At 30.9% G+C, this 16636-nt stretch overlaps 2 protein-coding genes across 11 annotated transcripts in view; one reads left to right on the forward strand and one right to left on the reverse strand.

The window, feature by feature from the left end:
- Positions 1-82: 82 nt before the first annotated feature.
- Positions 83-7974, reverse strand: LOC148622111 (gluconokinase-like). The gene is made up of 5 exons (XM_088571693.1): positions 7863-7974; positions 3315-3345; positions 1798-1884; positions 1488-1531; positions 83-622 (listed from the first exon to the last, which is right to left on the reverse strand). Exons 1-5 carry the CDS (start codon positions 7898-7900, stop codon positions 313-315), a joined length of 510 nt encoding a protein of 169 aa, XP_088427819.1. The 5' UTR covers positions 7901-7974; the 3' UTR covers positions 83-312.
- The window catches only part of LOC148622112 (FERM domain-containing protein 5-like), a 38954-nt gene continuing 30290 nt past the window's right edge, over positions 7973-16636 (forward strand). For all 10 annotated transcript variants that reach the window (XM_088571682.1, XM_088571686.1, XM_088571685.1 and 7 more), the window contains exons 1-3: positions 7973-8190; positions 9718-9822; positions 15305-15347. In XM_088571682.1, coding sequence (XP_088427808.1) covers positions 8092-8190; positions 9718-9822; positions 15305-15347 — 247 coding nt within the window. In that variant the 5' untranslated portion in view covers positions 7973-8091. The remainder of the gene's footprint in view (positions 8191-9717; positions 9823-15304; positions 15348-16636) is intronic.

The raw sequence follows: 16636 nt of genomic DNA on the forward strand, positions 1-16636 counted from the left end.
ACTGAGAATCCACTAAAACCTGAATACATGTACTCAGATGTGAATTAATGACAAGAGTACATTATGAAGAACACTCATGATAAACAGACTTGTATTTTTATCAATCTTTTCAAGCCCTTCAAAAGGTCGAGCATACATGTTCATGTAGCTATAAACTAATTTTGAGAACTGATTGTTATCACTATCACATGTTTTCTCTGAATGTCTTTATTTTCTGATAGTGTACCGGAACATGCTATTTACTGGTTATGAGATTTAAACATAATTTAGGCACACATTTCATTGACTAGATTAACAATTCTTATTGTTATGTTATAAACATAACAGGAATTTTACTTCCAGTACTATATCAGAAACACTTTTCCCATCAATGCATAAAGTTTTACAGTATGGTTCATTATTATCAGGTTCTTCTAAGGTCATAAACTGTGATGTCAACATCTCAGCTGGCATAAAATGTCCAGACCTATTCTCTAATCTCTGCTGAATACATGTCTTGCTACCTTTCAAGTAAAGAATGTTCACCCCATAGTTGGATTGACAATTTTTCATCAGAATTTGTCTGTATGTTTTCTTTAGTGCTGAACATGTTACAACTGCTGGCTTTCCATCACTTATCATTCTGAAATGTAATTCATGTAACAAATGAAAGTTAATATGACAGTAAATTTAAGGAGGTAGACATAGGTTAAGGGACACAACTCTTACAAATCAATGAAATGTTTGTATTCTGCATTTTACATCAATGTCATGTAAGCATCAAAGTAACTTGGATTGATTTCATTCTATTTCAAATAAAAGCTTTATAGGCTTTGTTGAAATTGAATATGATACAAACATACCACTGATTTCATAAGTTATGCCCTTTTCCCTAGGTCTACCTCCTTAATAACAGGGAAGGCATTTTGAATGGTTAAAATAAGTTTTAAAGGTAAGCAGAAAAGTAACAAATTTATTGTTTGAATTTCAATCTTATTAAAATTTGACCTATCCACTATTCCATTCAATAACTGCACGTACGATCTAACAACACTCCATTCTACTTTCTGTTCTGATGACCTTTCTGATCAGCTAATCAAATCTCATCTGTCATGATTTGGAAAGCATTAATCAAAGAGAAAAAACATGAGGATTCTGAAAAGTTCATCTGAACAGATAGTAGAATGGAGTGTTGTAAGATCCTTCATGCAGTGACTGAATGGAATAAATTAATTAAATTGCTTAAATTTCAAATATAGCTTTATTGTTGGTTTTCTGTTTCACTAAACAAAGTTTGTATATATACTGCTAATGTTACCATTTTTTAAAAAAAATTCAGGTGTAACAGAAATAATGGCTTAATCAGATTATATTTAACATACTTGAATTAAAAGGGATATAACTAATAAATATATGTTGACCGACTATTTAATATGCCTATCGGAGATTTTGAAATCTATAGTTTAAGCAATGATTTTTACATTGAAAAGGGACTGGGATTTACTTACTGAAGTATGAAGGTGTTAATAGCCTGTAACCATGGCAACCTATCCTGGAATTATTGAATGGTTTGTGAAAATAGTTGATGTTGAATGTGATTAGGACATTTTCAATGAAATTATTCAGTAAAATGACATTTATATGGATTACTGTTTTATTTTCTATCTTTATTGCTGTGAAATCAATTAACCAGACAAAACTGTACTGTTTAGCAAATGCTACATAAGCATTTTTAACTGATACAAAAAGAAAATTTCATTAGGTTATCAAACTAGTAACAATAGTTTCTCCCTTTAAGCAATATATTTAGCCTGTTACATTGTCTGTCAAGGGAATGCCTTTTGACATTTTATTCTTGTTGTCTGTTGTATGAAATTCATCAGCATCTCGAAATGTTGTCCCAAGCTGAAAGGAACACAAAAGTTCAAACCCTTAAAATGTATTAAAAAAATATTGAAAAATTATTAAATATGAGAAAAATACAGCTTAGGTCTGATTAGATATTTTGTCAACATGTAATACAAAGTTGGGGGAATAGACATCACACTGCCTGTGTCTATCTGTGTGGTCATTGGTCTCATGTTAGTTTTTTAAGAGATTATCAAATTAGGCACAGACCATTTTCTTCTCAAGGAGGGGGATATTGGGATTTTATGTCATGCAAGCATGAAAATAATAATTTTTTTCCAGCAACAGCTGGAGTTAAACATTTTTATTTGAAAATCTACATTGTTAAGGAATGGGGGAAATATTGAATCATACCTATTTTTTTTCTGTCCATGGCAGACTAAAAGAATTTCTTTTGCTCAAATTTGGAATAACTTTAAATAATCTCAGGACCCCTCAGTATAAAAATGGTTGGTGCCTTAAAGAATTTTATATGTTAACATCTCACAAGAAAAACTTTAAGTCATAAGTGAAACTTGATGGATTTTGTTAAAACTTCGTATGAAGGTCAGCCATGACATAAAGATGTGCATCAAGATATTTATGCTCCTATTCCTGCAAGGGGAGTTAATCCAACTTAGAGGACTTGTGAGCTGAATTCCTAAATTAGGCAACATATTTTTGTGATACTCTAAAAGTTGATTTTGTGTACTATGTTACAAGATAATTATTGTGAAGTGCCTACAAGAGAAAATAGTCTAACTGAATGTAACTGAAGGAGTTTACATGTTATCAGTAAAAAGGATGTTAGGGTAGAGAGGGTTTCTTTTTTGTGAGGTTGCTCATCACAGAATTTCTAGTTGATTTTAGAGTAATGAGACCTTAAACAAGGATAATAATTGGTTACATGTACATGTAAATCAAATATTTTTAGTAATTTATATTTTTTTTCAATGCAAGACTAAAATGAATAAAAAAAAACTTGGAAATGTGTTTTTAGTCAAAGTTTCAATAATTAGAAACTTGATTTTCTTGTAAGTTGTTTACCTATATGTATTCCTACAATGTAAGTAGTCAGGAACCATTCCTCAATACTCCCAAAGTCAGAAAATACTCTGCTTTCCATAGTTATTGACCAAAACAAAATTTAATCTGCATAACATACACATACATGTATAACTATACCTAGAATTAAATTTTATTAGATTTGCAATGGGCAACAGGAAATAGGAATTCATAAAACAAGAGCAGTTGTCAAGCTGTGAGAAGGAATCTGTATGACATTTCACCAACATTTTAGAACCATGCTTCTCAATTTGCAACAGTTCCACACAAAATGAGAGTTGGCACTAGTGGCTACTGCATGTAATCTAAGATTTTGGTTTTTGCCTTTTTTTTTATCCTTATTCTTTCAAAACCATAGTGGGATACCGGTATACTGTACTTACATTTGCTGCCAATGCCTCTCCAACTGCTGTCCTTAAAAATAAAAATAATTGTTGTGACATTTCAAAACAGGATGATTTTTTTTTAGCAAAAGCAAATAAAAAAAAACAAACAAACATTCCTCATATACATGTACATGTACAAATGTAAAACAAAAATATAACAATCAAATGTGGGTTTATGTTAAAATGTGGGTTTCCTTCAACTATATTTTCAAGTAATAGAAAGGATACTGATTAAATTGAGGAGCTGAACATTCATTAACTATTCAAAGACTAGAACACAAGAAAAACACCACAAATTAACTATTGTAAACATATTAATTTCATGTTAGCTCTCTTTCACAGATTCTGTCAAGTGAACATATTCCCAAGTATCAATTTTTGGGATTAAAAACAAACTGATTAGCATTTTATTATGTTTAAAAGCAATTTTCATGGGTATTATTTTTCATGGTATTCTGTGCACAAAAACAGCAAAAATTAGTACAACATGAAAATTAGTATGTTTACAGTAAATGAATACACATAGAAGATATAATTAAATTCTCCTAAAAACTGGGATTATAATCCAGGTGCATATGCTAATATTCTTGAAGTCATTACTATACTGTAATACACTGTACATAAAATGCTTGTACTAGTAAACAGTATTCTGTATTGAACTAAGGTAGATCATACCTATTTCACAGAGTATATTTTTCTGTTATCTTGCAAAATCATACAGAAGCGCAAGTACCTGGGTATGTATTATCAATGAGCAAATTGTATTTGAAATGATGTAAAATAAATTATTGCTTAAAACATACACTTTCAAGAGGCAATAAGTGGCAGAAGAATGTTCTACAGAAAAGTTATGGGATTTTTAGTTTTTTTATATTACAGGGAAATAAGTTTGGTGATCCCAAATTTTCGTTCTGAAATTTGAAAGAATGGCAGATAAGTGTTCTTTATACAAATTTTAAAGACATTTTGTAGATCAGTTTTTTAATACATTGTAGTTTGCCAAACAAAGAAAATTCCCTTCGGAATCTATATAAAATGGTGTAAAAATTTGCTTAAATTTAGCATGTAATAAATATATTGAAATCAATTTCAGTGATCTATGTTTTTATTTAAAAATTTTAAATTGGGTCCTTTTGATCAATTTTTGGTAGCATCAAATATTGCCAATTCCCAATTTGGGAATTTCCACTTTGTTGTGTCCAATTTGCCAATTCCAAATATCCTGTCAATTAAAAAATTATGATAATTTTAATAAATCATTGATATTACAAATAATAACTTTTATTTTTATCATCTGACATATTCTTGTTAAGGTATAAGTACATGTAATTTGAACTTAAAAGAGATTGCTTCAATAATTTAAAAGTCATTTTAAAGTTGTAAGTACTTGAATTTTGGGCAAACTCCATGCTATTTGATTGTGAGATCATCCTTACCAGGATTGCTTGATCCATATTTGTTTTTGATGCTACTGCCAATAAACTCTATTCATACCATTCCATTCAGTTACACAAAAATGAAAATTACTGATAATTGTCGTTTTCCTTTTAACAGGGACACCAAATATAAAGTCAAACTATATGCAATTTAAAGAAAAGTTTTGCAAACAATCAGTTACTGACAAAGTTAAATTACTAAGACTTTGACATCCCTAGACAAAGTGGGTGTAATCTACAATTGTGGCACAAAACTTTTATTTCTAGTGCTTTTGCACACCACACGAAAATCCAGTAGACTTGGTTTAGCAATTTCAATTTTAGGTTGCAGAAGTTTCACTTCCAGTTAATTGATTGTAAAAATATGGAGTTTGAATGTAATATGAGGTAAGTGTAACCTCTAAAAGGACAAGTTGAATATAATTGTATAGATATATTTAAAAATCTTCTTATGTCTATTTTCCCCCTTTTGTGGTTTTTCTACACATCTTGATGCTTTTGGTCTTGACACTTCTTGCCATTTAGTGAGACTAGTATAACTTGGTGTTTGTATTTTGGACTTTCTAGATGAAGCCAGAGAGTATACTCTTATGTGATGTCTCAAACATGAAAAAGTATCTTAATTTAAATAATTATTGTAAACTATTTAATAAACACTTTTTATTGAAAAGATATGAAATACCAAACTTTGTATGGGAAGTTCCAAAAGACAAGACTTCCTGTCAGGTGGATGTCAGGTTCAACTCTCAGTGCTAAATAAATCACAGCTATGACTTTATTTTGCATTAAACACCGTTATGAGGACTTTATCCTCTATAACACTTGTGTTTATTTCATTATAAATATTTGATGGGTAAACCTGTGTTTAATTAATTCTGCATTTGTTACATGATTACTGTGGAATACATTCGTTTTTATTTTACAAAATTTGAAAAAGATGAAGGCACCCACTCTCCCCCCTCCCAATCAAGGATTGCTTTCTTCATGTTTATATACTAGTCGGGCTGTGTATTTGATTTGGGGAACAAGACCTTAGATCAGGGAATTTGATACAAGTTGTTTCGGCCATAGTCATCTTGGCCACAGTATATTTCGTCCACACATTTAAAAATATATATATATAAACTCATTTAAGTAAAATGAAGATGGATATAAAAAAAAATTGATTAAATAAGATAATTAATCATTAAAAAGGAGCCCAACATGCTAATCCCTTTAACTATTCACCATGGCATTCCCATGAATGCTGTGCAACCAACATGTCTGACCGTGGCAACATGCTGCACGCATCATTCTTTACAAAGATGTGCCATTTATATATCAATGATTCTGTATAAGACACTTTTTAACTTTGATAAAACTACTTTTTCCTCCAATAAAAATGACAATGATAAATATATTACACAATGAAATCAATTAAATGTTAATTAAACTATATATTAATTGAATACATATTGAAAACAATGGCCGTAACGACTATGGCCGAAACATTTTATGGCCGAGGTGACTAGAAAGCAGGGAATTTATAGTTATACAGTACCTGAACTGATCCGTGCAACTAAAATTGCAATCGGTTATCGATCACCGATCAGTTTCCGATCAGTCATCGATCCGTCAAACCGATCCATTAAACCGGTTATTGCATCATGTGACCACAGAGCGGTCAATATATTTTAGGGTTTCCGTTGTTTTCTTTGTCAATTTTACACATACTTACATAATGCAAAAATTTAAACATAAATTCAAACTTTTATTTTACAATTGTTTTATTTTCAAGAGATCATCCGTCATTTTACATATTAAAACTGCGATCAGATCGGTCAATGGTCTTCGGTTATCGATTCGTCAGCAATCAATCAGTCAGCGGTCATCAATCCGTCAAATCGTTGCGCGGATCGGTTCAAGGACTGTATATCCAATGAATTCAGAATCTCTTCCAGTAAGAACTCTATTGAGTAATTAAATGCAAACAATGCAATATTTAAATGTTATGGTCGTATGATATGCAGAAATTGTTACTTTATAGCAAGCACTGTGAAGCGGGTGAGCTCTATGGTTATTACATGTACTTTCTAAATTTCCCTTAAGGTTCCCCAATATACTAACGAAAAAAAAAAGACATGTCCCGGAAGTAACAAAAAGTAACTGTCCTAACGGAGAAAATTCATCATTTCCTTCAATCAAATAAATAAAAAAATACAGGTTAAGATTACATTTCAGTAAAAATAAATAAATCATTTCTGATAGTTCTCAGGTCTTTAACTTTTTTTTTACTTATTTAAAGAAATGAATGTGATGTTGTAAAAAAACTTCTGGAAACATGTGGATGTACGTACATGTATCTCCACTGTTCCACTGTTGCTGTTGTCAAGAACCTAACCCGCCTTGGAAAAAATATAACTCCGATTGTATTATTCAAATCGAAGCATAGCTTTTCTAAGATAGGAAAGGCAATCATTTTCTTGTTTGCAGCTGTCAGTTGCGTCTGAATTTTGTTTACGTCACATGATATGTGTAAAATATTCCCACCATTCCTGGAGAACTGTAATATTTCCAGTATCTGTACAAATTAATCTGACCGGCTAAAACTGAAAAGGATGTTACTAGAGACGCTTTTAAAAAAAATTGTAAAGTATGGCAGTGATACAAAGCTATGAATTATTTAAAAGGTGAAGGGAAAAGGGGGATAGGGTTGTAATTTTTTGGAGAAAAAAATTATTTCATAGTCACTCGTTTCAAGCAGTTAAAAATTAGCTCATTGCTATTTTACTTGCGAAACAAACATTTTTGTCAGACCCCCCACCCTTTTTCATTTTTGTAATGTTTTTATTATTTTGACCAATCGTGCACAGACAGTACACGTGCGGTAAAGCTTTCGGTGCTCGCTGATTTAGGCAATGCCTATTCCACATTATACATGTAATACATATACAAGATGTATATGTACATGTATAGAAAAACTCTACAGAAGGGGAGGTCACTCTAAATTTTGTAAATGAAAGGCTTCAAAATATTTCAGAGTTACCCCCCATTATAATTGCCAAAGAATATTTGCCTATGCAAGTAGCTATTTTCATAGATATTAGTATTAATTGCAATTGTTTCTTACTTCCCAGCACCACAAACTCCCATTATAATTATGATCATCGATCTGCGTAACACAGAACATGAAATCAACAGCTGTCCGTGTGAATCAAGAATTACTTCCGGTAACCTTGAACTTACTCTCATGTCATGTGACCAAGCCGGTTTTCTCCATTTTGCATTGATGTGGATATCAAAAGTGCAAATAATAAATATTTAAAGGTTTTCGGTTGGATTTTATTTGCATTTTTGAAATGTTTCGAAAGAATAGTAAGAAGGGTGACCCTCAGGTGGAATATCAGTGTACCATAAGATTCCTGGATGATTCAGAACCGATTCAATTATTTTTCAAGGTTTGTTGTTTTACAGTAACTGATGCATGCAAAATAAGATGCAGACGTAGAATCAGTTTGCAATTTTTTTCAGTTTGTATCAACTTATTCAAAAAAAAAATATGTTGTTTGATAATTTCAGTTTATACTGTGATTATGAATTAAAATGTATTCAGTGAAATGTATATTCATATATTCTAATGTACAAGAATTGATAAACAAATTGTATCCACTCTTTTGATGGAACTTGAGTTGTTTAATAATGTCATGTGAAATCTGAAGATGATTTTAAAGAATTTCAACAACTATTGACAAAAAATTTTGTAAGATACATATACATGTATACAGTTTCTTGCAGAAATACTTTCTTATGATTATGACATTTATTCAGCCCCATGATGCTAACAGCATGAATCATGTAACGATTATGGTTATGGTGAATATGTCAAATAGACAACCCCATTGGAATAAAAAATGTCATTAATTGCTTATTTAATTGTTTAAGTATTGTATTGTACAGAGTAGACTTTACTGTACATATACATGTATATGTCTCAGTGTTTGAACATGTACATATACATGTATGTCTATGTACAGTGAACATACAATGTATAATTTATTATCAGGAAAATCATGATCTAAACAAAAATTACTGTATATATTATCAATTTTCTGCCAAGCTGTTTAGTGGCAACAGTTGTGTGTTCTTGTGAGTCATATCTGCATTTATTTATTATATACCATTGAAAATATAGATAATTTTCTCCTGTTAATTTGAAAGAAAACTTTGTTTTACTTTAAAAACTGTAGCAAACTGTTTCAGACTCTTTTGTAGTTCATACATTTTGTAAGTGTAAATGTTGAATTTATTCCATTCTGTTTGTTGATCCAATGTTATTTATTAACTGGTGAAGCTGAAGAACATGATAAACATTGTACTAATACACATGTGGTTACATTGTACAAGTGTTGCTGACCAGTTTAATTGATTTATTTTGGCTTGTAAAAATCATAAGTTTTTTTTTTATAAAAGTACTGAGCAAACAATCTCTTCCTCTTTGACACATTGTAAGCCTTTGAAAATTCAATTAATTACGAGTTTTCACTTGTACCTTATATAAGCAAACATTTGACTTTGAAAGTTAACCAAACTTTTACATTTTCTACATGTACATGTAAATAAAAATTTCAGTGACCACTTAATTAATTCTTTTATGTTTTCCTTATATACTTTACTTTTTCTGTTAAAAATTTCTCATTTTCTCAGACACATTGTAGTACATGTAGTTCTACAACTTGCAATGTTGTACATGTACATGTATGAACAGTTGTGTATGAATGTGTTGTCCAATCATGATGTATAATTTTGTGCTTATAAATCAAAATCTTCAATGCATGCATGTACAGTATATTTTCTGTATTCATGAAAACATACTATAGTTTAACATTATAAAAAATGTACCAATCTGTTTAGATACAAAAAGTGTACTTACATGTGTGCATGTATATGTGTTAAAAAAAGATGAGGAATGTACTTTTTTCTTGCAGAAAGATACTTTAGGACATTCACTGTTTGATCAGGTGTGTGCCAAACTTAATCTTGTGGAAAAGGATTATTTTGGCCTTAGATATGTTGATGCAGAAAAACAAAGGGTAAGTTGAATGATATGAAATAGTCTTGATGATAGTAAATATAGTTTCATTAACATTTAGTAAATTCATAAGAGACAACAGGGAAAATTACATTTACAAATACAGTGTACAAATGTATATGTATAATCTGTTTACTTGCTCTAGGCTAAATAAGTACAGTGCTTTATATTGTGAAATTTTTTAGCACTCTGCTACATTTATATCTGAAATTAATTTTTATTGCCATCACTTGGCATTTTGATCCATTGAAAAACATGGCTGCTGTTACTAAAAATAGTACATAGGGGTCAGACAGTAGTTTTTCACATATATCTCCAAAATTGTTAGGTTTAGCCAAATTTGGACTTTGGTTGAAGTGTTAAGCATGATGAGGTTTATCAGTGATCACATTTTTGTTTTAATCAATCGGAACTGCTCTGCAATTTTTGTTACACTAAAAAATAATCTGAGATGCAGAAAGGAGAATTTCTTCTTGAAAAATTTGCCGGAGTGGTTATCATATGCAACTCAAAGTAGTTCTACCCTCCAGGTGGCACTAACAAATTTGGTTAGATATCACAAGAAATAAAGAACAATAACTCAGTCAAGATTTTTGGTATGAATCGAGGAGCTAGGAAAAAAAGTTATGGTAAAAATTTCAACCAGTAAAACTATAATTTTAGAATCAGATTGGTCAGAATTCCTAGTGTCTCCGAGGTTTTTCTTCAGTGTAACTAGAAAGACTGAGGAGTTCTTATTATTGTTTTAATCTGTTAAGCCATGTTGGAGTTATTGCCTTTTTTGATATATTTTGCTATTTTTAATGTTATTTCTTTCAAAAATCTTCTTCTCTGACACTACTTGACCATTTGAAACCGACCTTGGTATGAATGTTCCTTTGGATATCCTGCACGATTCTGATCTGGGGATTTTTGATCCATCAAAAAACATGGCCACTCTTACTAAAAATAGAACATACATATAGGGGTGAGACAGTAGTTTTTAGCCCACCTGGCCAAAGGCCATATGAGCTATTGCCATCACATGGCGTCCTCTGTCGTCCGTCGTCGTCTGTCGTCGTCGTTATCAATTATACAAAACTCTTCTCCTCTGAAACTACTTGACTAATTAGAACCAAACTTGGTATGAATGTTCCTTGGGGTATCTTACATAGAAGTGGTGTTGGGATTTTTGATTTGTCAAAAAACATAGCCGCCATTACTAAAAATAGAACATAGGGGTCAGACAGTAGTTTTTCACATATATCTCCTAAAATGTTAGGTTTAGATGAATTTTGTTGGGGTAATAGTGTTCAGTGTTCAGTGTTCTATCCCTGGTCAAATTTTGGTTGTAATCTATGGAGCCGTGTTGGAGTTATTGCCCGTTTTCAACGATTTTTGCTATTTTTAATGTTATATCTTACAAAAATCTTCTCTGACACTACTTGACCAATTGAAACCAAACTTGGTATGAATGTTCCTTGGGGTATACTGCATAGAACTGATGTGGGAATTTTTGATTCGTCGATAAACATGGCCACCGTTACTAAAAATAGAATATAGGGGTCAGACAGTAGTTTTTCACATATATCTCCTAAACCGTTATGTTTATCCAAATTCTTTCAATAGCTGAAATGATCCATATTATTAGGACTACAAATGTCTTCAGACTCCTTGTAAGAGTTATTGCCCTTGAAAGGGGAAAAATGTCTTCTTTTTTTTTTTAAATAGTTTTTAGTCAATATTTTGAAAACTATGATAGATAGAAAGATACTTTCAACTGCTGAAATGATTTTTATGATAAGTCCTACCAAAGTCTTCGTGAGTGAAAACTATTGTACAATTTCTTGCTAAATTTATTGCCATTGAAAGGCAAAATTTAACTAGGCGAGCAATGCAGGCTCCTGGGAACCTCATGTTAGAATACACTATAAGCACTGTGCTATTATATTTTGGGTTGTGCTGTGTTTTAATTACTCGAATCAGTCAGATGGCTGTATACCTGGCACCACTTTCATACGAATCTAATTTGTTGAGACATTCCGATGGTATTAAATTAATTTTTGTAAATTACTACACGCATAATACATAAATATGTTTTTTTTTTGCCCACAGATTTGATTAACCATGCAGAAATTATTTGTAAAATCATTTTAACATTTAGTGGTTGTAAAATGCTAATGTACATTTTTGTATGCCCTGTCCTAAGGCTATTTTTTTAAAATAACATACAAGTCAGTGGTTATGTAAATTAAAACATACATACATTATTGAATGGATGTGAAAATTATTATATTAATAAGCCATAATTTAAATACCAAATTTATTAGCTGAGCCTAATCTCAGCTTACATGATTTAATATATAGTGTTCAAATAAATTAAAATACATGTACATAACAGTTACATGCTGTGTACATGTATATTCAGTTCAGAACTCTGAAAGTTCATTAAAAGTGAAAACATCAGCTCAGGAGATACATGTACATGTATATATCCAACTACAAAAGAATGTACTAAGTTACTTTGAATATCTATAACATTAGCAGACACATAGCATGCATGAAATTATAGTTAACAAGCAAACACTAAGAGCACATACGTGTATCAGTTGCTACTAGTTTCAAGCATTAAGATTAACAAAATTCCGTCAAAGTCATTGACTGAAAATAAGTCATTGTCATTTATGCTGTCACCTATTTGTTTTAATTAGACCAAGTAGTGGACAAAAATTAGGTAAATGAGTGTGTTTCTCACTAAAAATTACAAATTACATGTACATGTATCTACCTAAACTCAGACATGTGAAGAAACCAGCTTTACAATGTAATATTTTAATATGGTTACTCAATTTATTGTCCTGAAATGTTTTGTTTCATTATAACTGATAGCAATGGCAACATCACAACATTCCCATCTTCAAACCTTTGATGTGTACCTTGATATCAATTGTAGCTGTAATTTTTTTCTGTACTGTATATCATCAATTATGAAATGTGTACTTTGATGTTTAATTAGGAAAGAGTAGGATGAATAGTCAATGCTGAATTACGACATAGTCAAATAGGGCAATTGCTATAAAAATACAATACAGACAATTGGTAGAGTAAAATCATTGATTATTTGTGCTTATTTTAGGTGATGATGTTGAGTTTTTATGGCTTGATTGGTTATAATGACATTTTCCATGGTGATAGAATGGTTTAGAGTAATGTAGCTTTGTCATTACCTATCATTGTTAATCACTTGAAAGAAACTGATTTACATTGTATTACTTTTTGTGCTGTGCTTATCCATGTTTTAATATTGACTACATGTAATGAAGACATCAATTTGGTGTTCAAATTTTCTTTCTAGAGTGAAATTCCTGGACTTTTTTGTATTCTATAATACCATAATGAAACATTCACCAAAAGAATGTGAAAGGGTCCTTAAAAGTAATTGTAAAGTGTGAAAGGTACATGAACATATAGGTAACTGAATTAGACCAAGATCTCAAAAGTATGTGTAATACTATGGACTGTCAATTTTCCATAATACCTTAAGCTCTCAAAAAACAGGGAGATGATGTGCTTTAGTTTCTTAAAAAAAAAAGTATTCTTAATATTTGATTTCCAGTGGTCATAATTAATGTACCTTACATACATTGCATACATTGTACATATTTCAAATATTTCTTCCAAAAATGTGAAGCAGGACAGATAGACCAAGGATTAATTAAATCATTATTTTGTTACATATCAATCCTCTTCGGTCAATAACTGAGGGGATCTTTTGTGAACAGTGGTGTTTAATCTTGACATTTACAAAACTAAACAATTTGTCCTAAGTTTCACATCAGTGAGTTTATGGTATAAAATTCTATTTTAAATTTGATGCAAAGGATAGGGTATCTTCTTTTTATGATAAGTGGCTTTTTCACTTGAAGGTCATTATTCAACTAAACTTCAATTTAAAGATGACCTACTAAATGTCTTTTATAAAAAAAAAAATATATACAATGTACTTTATCTTACAATAGTACTTCATCTTGTGACAGAATGAGAAGAAAAAGCAAAATGATATATAAAATGAAGTGCACACTACTGCTAAAATTATATCCCCCACTCAACAAGTCGGTGGTACAAATATGATGAATATAAAAATAACCTTTTCCATCATTCATTTTTATACCCTGCCACAGTGACATGAAGTGGCAAGTTACAATATTATGTGATGCCCTCTGAAAAAGTTGTATGTCCTACTGTCTGTGTGTCCATCCCCAAATGGTTTCCAGATGATAACTTAATGTTTAAGTACCATGGAATACAGACTTAATTAAATTTTCAGCAAAACCAAAATGTATTGAATTTTGAACATTTTATCATCACTGTTATATTCACCATTACCAATGTAGGTGACAAGGTATTAATGTACATAATGTACAACATGTACAACATGAATACATGACAAGTAAATTAAATGTCCATGTAATCTTACAGATCAGATCTATCAATGATAAAAAAAAAGCGAATTCTTAATTTAGATAATGTAAAGCTATTTATAGAAAAACATGTCAAGATGACACCCTTCTGTCTGTAGCTAAGATGTCAGTGTACCATGTATACATGTAATAGGGGATAATATTAGTGTTGGTCTGACAAGTCAGTAACTTGTCAAACTGTAATTAGCAACATTTCCGTGTAGCATGACTGCTAATTGCATTCCTGGTCTCATGAGGATATACTACCTTTTTGTAAATTAAACCTTGTTAGTACTGTAGTTAATTTTGCTATGTTTATAATGCAGAAGAGATAATCCTGATATTCAAAAATTTACTATCAATGTACAAATGTAACATGTTAAGGAAATCAAAATGACCTGACACTCTTCTAACAAACATGTTATCCTTACAGATCTATAAAATTTCTGAGGAATGAAGCTTACTGTCAAGCTAAGCTAATTAAACAATCTCTAAAATTTAAAGTCCACTGAAAAAATGTTGCTGTTGGTTATCAGATGTACACGCTTTTGTATATGTGTAGATTTGTAATGTTAAAGTATCAATTTAATCAAATGAGACTGGTCCAATCTTATCTAAGGATGTACATGTATGATAAGTTGTATGATAGATTCTATAATTCTTTGACACTAGTGGCTTAGAGAATAGCATTTTAAATGTCATGGAGGCTTTCCTGCTTATGAAAGATATTCTTGAAAGTCTTCAGAACATAAAAAATTGTGAATAAAATATGTGATACATTTTTTTTTAAGTTCTTTCCTTAACTTTCTCCCAGTAGCAGTTTGGAGAAGAGATCAAAGAATTCTTGACTACATGAATATAATTTGTGGTATAATTTTATCAGGAATATTGAATTACATGCTTTTACCAGATTGGTGGCAGGATTATTTTAGGTGTAATTGGATCCTTTTACAAATTTAATTCATGATGAAAATAAAGGGTGAATCATAAAGATTGTAATAATATATATTATATGATACCATTATACAATATATTTTATTTCAGCATTGGCTAGACCCTTTGAAGTCAGTATATAAACAGTTAAAAGGTTTGTAACTTTATTTCTAGTTATATAATCATCACATATATTATGTGCATGTACACTGTACAGAAAATGTACAGTACAAAGTATCACATGTGCATTTTCTGTACATAGTTTTCTATTGCAGTGGGAATGAACATAGTTTTTAAAACAAAGTGATGCATCCCCTATCTCATGTAGGTCTAGGTCTTTATCATTATACCACCTGCATTGCCAGTTCTTGTCACTTACTTGTACTTCATGAACTTAATGTATTGAGTGTGAAACAGACATGTTTTATCAGAAATATTACCAATATGATTATTCTTCTATCTTATTCTATTAGATTGCAGTGAAGCATATTTATCAATATGAATGCTGTGATGTGCATCACTGAGTTGAAAGTTATTAGGCCAGACAGTTATTCAATGGAATGTCTACTGCAGACACCTATACATGTACATGTAAATGCAGACTTTTTTGTAAATTGCAACATTGTATATTACATTCTGCATACAAATACAAATTTACATGTTATACCTGTACGTTGAACATTGTAAGAGGTTGGAGTACTGTTTTTCCCAAATTCATAGGATGCAACCACAAAGTCCAAAAAAAACTTGCAACTTGTAGGCAACCTTCTAGTTTGTTGAAATAACTAGTTGTACATGTAGTAACAATTGTCTAAATTGTTGACACTCTTTGTCTTGCAACCTCTAGCATTATTGAGTTCATACCCATACTTGTATTACCATTTTACTGGATTGCTCACACTTCTTGCCAAGCATTCTTTGGCATTGTTAGAGTTAGTACATGTAGTAACATCTGGGATATTAGTTCACTTTAGGAATGATACCTGTACCTGCAACATTTGATTGTTTCTAATTAGTTCATTAGGTATAAGGGGATGATAGGTGTTGATTGAGACAGCTTTTTAAGAAAACTTCATTTGATCCACTTCAACTTGAAGTAACCTTAGGGTGAACCATAATTCTTGACATTTCCTCATTGTCACTCACTAATTTAGTTCTCTGTCAATCAAAAAATAAGGTCTATCACATTTTTTTTTCATAATTATTTTCTTAACCATATTCACTTTTCATATGTTACTGTTATAGACCAAATGCTCAATAAAATGACTTGAATTGATTGAAATATGAGAAATCTGGTTTTGGCAAGCCTGTCTAATTACTGTCATGGTCAGAACTAGTTAGAAAATCTATCTGGTTTTTATTTCAGTTTACTTATGGACTTTGTTATGTTACACAAGTATATTATATTGCAATGTCCTTGCTAGATTACAATGGATGGACGTA

This window comes from Perna viridis, chromosome 3, assembly GCF_037379345.1.
Source record: "Perna viridis isolate PV_CMFRI_1.1 ecotype Kerala chromosome 3, ASM3737934v1, whole genome shotgun sequence".
NCBI lineage: Eukaryota > Metazoa > Mollusca > Bivalvia > Mytilida > Mytilidae > Perna > Perna viridis.

Excerpts from the sequence above, each read along its gene's own strand:
- LOC148622111 (XM_088571693.1), bottom strand. The coding sequence starts at position 7,900 with ATGATCATAATTATAATGGGAGTTTGTGGTGCTGGGAA. Across the intron at positions 1,885-3,314 it reads GAGAGGCATTGGCAGCAAAT|CTTGGGACAACATTTCGAGA; the intron begins GTAAGTACAGTA and ends TGTTCCTTTCAG. Across the intron at positions 623-1,487 it reads ATTAACACCTTCATACTTCA|AATGATAAGTGATGGAAAGC; the intron begins GTAAGTAAATCC and ends ATTACATTTCAG.